Genomic DNA, 7,847 nt, shown 5'->3' on the forward strand with positions numbered 1-7,847 from the left:
CTTTGTTGATGGAAAATGTTCTTGTAATGATTATTGGTGAAACAGAAAGGAGTACGAGTGATGAAGTTCTTTTCAAGTTGTTCTCCCCATCTCCCCTCAAACTCTTTTCTTAGTATAGAGACAATTTCTTAGTATAGAATTGGTTAGTGTGAATCGTGACATTTGGTATCAGAATCGGTTTTAAAATATTAGAGAATGTCACGCTCTTAAAGAGGAGTCGTGAATTTTACATCGGTTGTATAATAGAGTACGACTAGGAATTTAAGTATTCAGATTATATTCAACATGTGAGAAATTTTTTGTAAGATAAACTCGTGAAAGCCAATAGATCAAAACGACAAAGAAGACAATACAAATTGAAGTAAACTATAACACAAAGCGTTTCAATCAAAGACGAGGAGGCCAAAGAAGGAAACATAATATCCCCATTGGCCTTGGGCTTGCAACCTTTCCTCTAAATTGTTGTCTTTTCACATATAATGTTTATAGATTTATACATTACCAAATTAAGAAAGGATTTTTACACTTACTAAAAATAGGAATTGGACAAAGGTATATCCTCCCTTCTTCCCCATAGGTTACTACTTACTACTAAACTTCTCTCTTTACTAGGGAAAGTAAAATCAAAAGAAAACACCATAAAATTTGTTTTATCAGCTAATGCTTGATGCTTAGCAAAAGCCCAATGAGGAACAAAGGTTTAAATTTTGTACTATTCATTTAAAAAGTTTACCTTGCTCCTTTCCAACGATTTAAACTGTTAACGAATTTTATCATTAAAAACAATATTATCTTTTTATTTACATATAAAATTATTTTAAAGAAAATTGAGAAATAAAAATAATATAATGTTAAATTAAAAAAATTTAAATTTTTTTATTATATTCAATTAAGTTTTTATATTTTAATTTTCACTCAAAATAGGTTAATATTTAACTAATTTATATTAATTAAAATATTATTTATCATTTTATACTCAAATAGTATTAATGTACGATGATTTCTTACGTCGTTATCTATTATATTATGTCAATATATCATTTCAGTATTATATAACATAAAATGATATAAATAATATTTTAATTAATAATTAATTAATAAATTATTAATAATAAAAGTTTATTTAATTTAAAATAAAAATATAAAAATTTATTAAATACAATAAAAATAAAATTATAATTTAAAACTTTTAAAATAATTAAGAGATATTTTCAAACATTATGCTAAAGTATCCAATCCTATTCTAAACCTTCCTTTCATCTACCGAAGAAGGTTTGATCAAACAATCTAGAAACTTCAATCCTATCCATGCCATTCACATTGCAATTAGACAAATGATCAAATCATTATTTTAAGAAAAAAAATTTAGGAATTGGGTTGTTATAAAATAAACCAACCAGGATCTACCATCTTTCTGCCTCTCTCTAGGCCTCTCATATCACACTGCAGTTGGTTGCAACTTCCACCTTCTGGGTTTTTGTTTCTTTTGTTTTTTTTTTTCAATCCTTAGACCGTATATACGTTGCTATCAGGCATCCTAAAGAATAATATTTATTATATTTTAATAAACTTGAGATAAATTTAGCAATATTAAAACTCCATTATTTATATTATCCTTGGAAGATATTGAGCCTCCTATTGGTTTTTGCATTGACTATGACAAATGATGTTCCTATTGGCATATTGTTTAGTAGTCAGAAAGTAAGGTCATTGCTCTCAATTCTCTGCTTTTTTTTAGGAATTAATTCTCTGCTTTTATTACTGTTCTCAAGCCATATGATGTTGCCATTTTTCTAATTATCTAATTATTGAGACTAAGATATTTAATATATTAATTATTGTTGTTAGACAATATCATATGCTAATCACTGTATCAATTTGCTTCATTTCTGTCAAACACTACTGGAATAAAGTTATAAATTAGAATGAGCAATAAAGTATTTCCACCTTTAGTTAAACATCTCAAAAGAATCCCTCTAAAGCACGCCTAATATGCTTGTAAACAGTGATTAACCATCTAATCATTTGGGACTTTTTTTAACTAAGTTTTCAACATCCCCTGAATCCGAGACAAACAAACGGTTGGTTTGTTTACAATTAAGTCCAAATTGTCAATCCTAATCTCCACATTATTGTTTAATCATATGACCATCCTAATTATTGGCCCGTAATTGACAGTTTTGTAATGGACAATTATATGTAACATGCATGATTGTTATCAATAATTTGTTTGAAATTGAATTTTAATCAATCTAAAATCTCCTTAATTATATACTTGTAAACGAAGATTAACCATCTAATAAATAAAAGGTAATTTGAACTATGTTTTGACCATGCTTTTAAATCCAAGACCAATTCTAAGTATTGATTTATTGCACTAATTTTAAATTACCAAGTATAATCTTATAAACTTTATTAATCAATCAAGCAAGCAAGCCTTACTTATCTGTTTTAACGACAAGTTGATTCAAAATAAACAATTATAGCACGTATGAACGCTTCTAAGAAAGTGTTTGAAAATAAATGTGAATCACTTTGAAAATTATTAATATAACTCGTACAATTGGATAATAGTTTTTTAATGCAAAACGTGTTTGAAAAATTATCAATTTAAAACCGTTTCAAAATTTGAAGTTAAAGATTATTCAAACAAGTGCAATGCTGCTAATCACATAATTAAAATGCTTATCCTTTATACAAGTTGTCAAGGAAAAACAAACCATATTTGGCGAACTCATTGCCCACATTGTTAAAGTCAAGAGCAAGCTTGCAAATGTTGATAGCTACAAACTTAGATTATATAGGCTAGCCTAACCCTAATTTCTTTACATTATAGTTTATCTTAACACTTCTCCACCACACATGTTCTGCCACGTGTTTGCCTCCTGTCCTAACCTCATGTCGGAACAGAGGAAGCAGGGGCCCAGATGCCAACTCAGCACTGGCGTTAAATGGTCAAACCCCACTTAGAATTTGGGTTTGGTATTTACTTTTCACTTGGCCAATCACGGCTCTCCACGTGTAGGTTTGGTTAAAAAACCGTCGGCAATGGCGGCATAGTCCACGGTCCTTTATTCACATCTTACGTGGCAGATATCAAACATTGACTGCCTGATAAAATCTCAGCCGTCGGATCTAGCAAGTTCCCCTGATGGATGAAATTCCTAAAATTAGCTTAACTATGCCACGCGCACTTTGAAAGGATTTAATTTTGTTTCTTGAAAAGGAAATGAGTTCTACTTTGAGTGGGAAAACGAATGTTAGTCATAGTTGGCTACTGTTACTTTCCAATTCCTATTTCCTAGAATGTACTCGTCAATTTGATGTTGGCATAAATAACGCAAGGGTATTTTAGTCTTTTAGTGCAGACAAAATTCACCAGGTCGTAAGCTTTAGGTACTTAAAGATGGGAAAGATTTTAGTGTAAAGTACAGTCTGTGAAACTGATTCTGAGAACAACACATCACAACAATGTGCAGTTACGTGCAATTAATATGGCTATAATTAGTTGGTTTAATTCAAATGTAATTGGTCATTATAATGTACTATTGATGAAGTTATAATCGCTTGAAAAATGACCGTAATATGATGGTTTTATACTTGAGTAAAGTCATCCACTGCACATAAAAATAAAAAAACCCAAACTTGTTTTCCAAGAGAAGAAGACAATTTGTTTAGTTCCTTTTAGAATTGATTTCCCAAATGGTATTGGGTCATGTCGGAATTTCAAGCTCTTTTCAAGTGAACTGTGATTAAAAGAGTTTATCTCTTAGACGAATCTCTCAATTCTACGTTTGGAATAGTACTATTGCCATAAAAATAAAAACGATTAGAGATATCCAAAATTTTCCAACGCTTTGGTCACAAGAACAAAAATTCAATTTGTTTGGTTCATTCGTGACAAGTGCCACAAAAAATACCGCAACCTAATTATTTGACTGTTAAGAAAAACCGGGCACATTGCTTCTAATGCGCATGCCTTTTGTCTTAGGTGCAGTATCAACACAGCTTAAATGCATTTGAGGTTGTTGTTTTTTTCGTCCTTTTGTTTATCAAAAACAAATCCAAATTACTAATCAGAATTATTTTGTTTTTATTTGACAACAAAAATTCTTTATCAAAAAATATTATACTATTTATGTTAGAGTTTTAAACAGTTAATGATGCTAATAATTCATTAATTTTTTTTCTACAATTTTATAACGAGTGAGGTCAAAGATTTCAAATCAAAGTGAATTTAAATATGACATTATTTTAAAAATTTTTTTGAATCCGTTCCTGCCAAGTGTCAAGAAAACTCAAGATATGGTGCAAGTTTTGTAATCTTCTACTATAATACGATTGGACAACAGATCAACGTGTATAAAGTAGCACTCAGAGCTGGATTTGAATCCATTTTCAAATAAAAGAAAAGAGAAAAAGTAAGTACTAAAATTTGGAACTAGGGACAAAATGGTAATCTCGATTAGTAGATAGGGCGACTTTTGTTCATTTTTAGATAGTTGGGATGGGGCTTTGGTGATCTTTCACACGTGTAAACAATTAATTCACAGTCATGGTAATAATATTCCTGTTTTAGACTATCATCGAAGGCAGAGGTAAAGGGAAACAACTTTGGTTTTTCTGTGGATTGGTTTTCTATTGAACAGTAGATGACTTTGGTTAAACAGATAACAACTAATAGAGACTTTGAATCCAACACAAATTGTTTTCTGTTTTACCAAATGATTATATTTACTACAAAACTTTCAACTAGGATTAATTCATTATGCTCCTCAAACAAAAAAAAAATGTCAGATTCACATGCACTAAATATAAGTGATATATGTTTCTATGTTCCTGGTCAAAATGAAGAAGAAAAACTATTACAGAAAAGTTAAGGGAGTGCCGAAAGCTTGAAACTATCCACCTGGTGCCTTATAACCCACGCTTCTCTCTCCCTCAAAAACCTGTATTTAGGGGCTTCTGTTCCTCACAGCACTTTCTTTTCTTCTTAACACCACCACCTTTTCATTTCTCCAGTCCAAGCTTTTCTCTTCGTGTCTTCCTCTCTTTTTCTCTTCCTTTAGGCACTTTCTTGCTTTCACTCTCTTCTTTCTTAGGGCTTTGAATTGCTTTTTAGTGTGGGTTTTCTTCGTTTTCTTCTTGTTGCAAGGATTGGTGACCTTTTAGAAGTACAAACTTGAAAGTTCGTGAAGCTTTTAGGTCTATGACTATTAGTTCTAATATTCAAGGTTTTCAAAGATTTTTGTGGTTTGGGTGTTGAATTGGCCTCTAGGGAGTTTCTTTTTCTCTTTTTTTCTTAGAATGGAAAACATTTCTAGCTTTAGAAAGGAAGATGAGCAAATGGAATTGCCTCCAGGATTTCGATTCCACCCTACTGATGAAGAGTTGATAACTCACTATCTTTCCCAAAAGGTCCTGAATAGCTGTTTCTGTGCTATAGCTATTGGTGAGGTTGATTTGAACAAGTGTGAGCCTTGGGATTTGCCTTGTAAGTCTCCAGTCTCCCAAGTCATATTCTCTCTGTTTTTCTCTGTTTAATAAGGTGATTATTGATTTGATCACAGAATATATTCTAAATTTATGCTTTGTGTTTGTTCAAAACAAGGGAAAGCCAAAATGGGTGAAAAAGAATGGTATTTTTTCTGTGTTAGAGACAGAAAGTACCCTACTGGTTTGAGAACAAACAGGGCTACCGAAGCCGGTTATTGGAAAGCAACAGGCAAAGATAAAGAGATTTTCAAGGCTAAAACACTTGTTGGAATGAAGAAAACTTTGGTTTTCTATAGAGGGAGAGCACCAAAAGGAGAGAAAACCAATTGGGTCATGCACGAATATCGTTTAGAAGGAAAATATTCAATATACAATCTCCCCAAAACAGCCAAGGTAAAAATCACTGCTCTGTTTTTCTCTGTTTGCTCGGGTTTCACTCTTTATCTTGGTAATGTTCCTGACTCTTCTTTCCTTATTGCTTTGCAGAACGAGTGGGTTATCTGTAGAGTATTCCAAAAGAGTCCTGGTGGCAAAAAAACACATATTTCAGGATTTTCAAGGTTGAGTTCCTACGGGAACGATTTGCCTCCTTCAGTATTGCCTCCATTAATGGATTCTTCACCACACAACAGCGAAACAAGAACTGGTGCTGGCGAGACATCTCACGTGACCTGCTTCTCCGATCCCATGGAGGACCAGAAAACACCGGAGGAAATTATTGATAGCTTCAACACTTCTCTTTTAGCTTCTTCATCTTCCTCTGATATATCCCCTACTTCAATTCTTTTGTCAAAAACCTTCCTGCCAAGCTCTGCATACACCAACCAAATTATTCCAAACATTGGGAACTTGCAATACTCAGATTCTTTTTGGATGCAAGACCAGTCCATATTGAAAATGTTACTTGAAAGTCCTAGAGTGAACTCGAGGCAGAATTCGAAAGCTGAGTTCTCCCAGGATTCAGTCGTATCGAACCCTGAAATGATTCAAGATCCTTCATGTTCTGCAGGACCAGCAGACCTTGGTTGCCTTTGGAGTTATAAGATTTGAAAGATTGAAAAATCTAAACAAGAGTTAAAAAAGAACTAAGAGTTTCAAGAATATTGTCACGAAATTTATGTGTGTATAGGTTGTTTGCTTCACCATAGTAGGAAAGCAAAGAAAATGCATGTCCTGTAAGTAGTTATACTTTTGATCGCCAATTCACTATTATGTCATGGCTTCTTTACCGTCAAATTTCTTTTATGACAAAAATATTGTAATTCTAGCCATGTAAAATATAGTGCATAAGCTTGATTTATTTATTTCGAATGTGTTGAAAAAATTTTAACAGTGCCTTGGCTTTTATGATTTGAAATTTTAATGTCTTGAAACTAAGAAGATTTGGAGTTTAAGAATCTGATAACCCAATTATTACGTGTTAAGGCTTGCTCTTTTTGGTAGATTAGTTAGCAACTCTCTCTGAATTATGTCGCATGTTAGGCCACCAACCAAGAGTTCATCAATGATTAAGAATAAATGATAAAATGCTATAGAATATAGCGTGTCATCCAAAGAATTTTACAGCCCTTGAACCGTTCCTTAGAACAAATATTTTGCTGACTTGGTATTATTTGAAAATTTGGCATGATTGTACTTAGCTATTCAGGTCAATCAAATCAGTTAACAGCTTTCATTGTGTCTCATTAACATCTTTCCCTAGTTCACCTCCCACCGCAAGAAAAGTGTCCCGATTTAAAAGAGCCAATAAGTCCTCATAATATTCCTTCATGTATGCAACCTCTAACCTCATGACCTTGCAAGACACGTGCTAAAAAGTTTGAACAATGGCCTTTTGCTGTGTGTGTGGTTTGAGAAGGGGGATTAACCAGGGTTGGCTTCCTGCAAAAATTTGAAGTTGTTGTGGACATTTAAAGCGATACTTTCTGTCTGAGAAGAAGATATCTTGGTCTGATATAGTTGGAAAACCTTCCAATTCAGAGGTTGGTACAGCATATTGATTAGACTTCCGATGGGTGAAGTGGGACTAGTCAGTAGGGTGCCCTATGGCAATCCTAATCACTGCTTTGTACCCTATCTAGTTAGGTATCCAATGTATCTAAAATGTCAAAAGTTTTACTTTTTTTACAAAGCAAAAAAGGATAAGAGAAGATGACCAACTGTGTTCTGAATGTGTTAACCTGTACTCATCAAAGAACCAATGCCAGAAAAGTTTTAAATGTAGAGATTCTACTGAGAGAGTACCAGCAACAGTTGCATATCCATTATTCTGCAATACTGCTCCAGGGTCCAGGCTCTAATTGCTGCGTGAGAATGCACTTGATTGCTCATTGTTTAATAGAAGAAGAGGG

General features: G+C 32.9%; 1 protein-coding gene across 1 annotated transcript; it reads left to right on the plus strand.

The window, feature by feature from the left end:
* LOC18601554 (NAC domain-containing protein 92) lies at nt 4,941-6,828 on the plus strand. Its single transcript, XM_007032533.2, has 3 exons — nt 4,941-5,494; nt 5,612-5,889; nt 5,983-6,828. The coding sequence occupies exons 1-3, from the start codon at nt 5,308-5,310 to the stop codon at nt 6,544-6,546; spliced, it is 1,029 nt and encodes a 342-aa protein (XP_007032595.2). The 5' UTR covers nt 4,941-5,307; the 3' UTR covers nt 6,547-6,828.

Source organism: Theobroma cacao, chromosome 4 (genome assembly GCF_000208745.1).
Source record: "Theobroma cacao cultivar B97-61/B2 chromosome 4, Criollo_cocoa_genome_V2, whole genome shotgun sequence".
NCBI lineage: Eukaryota > Viridiplantae > Streptophyta > Magnoliopsida > Malvales > Malvaceae > Theobroma > Theobroma cacao.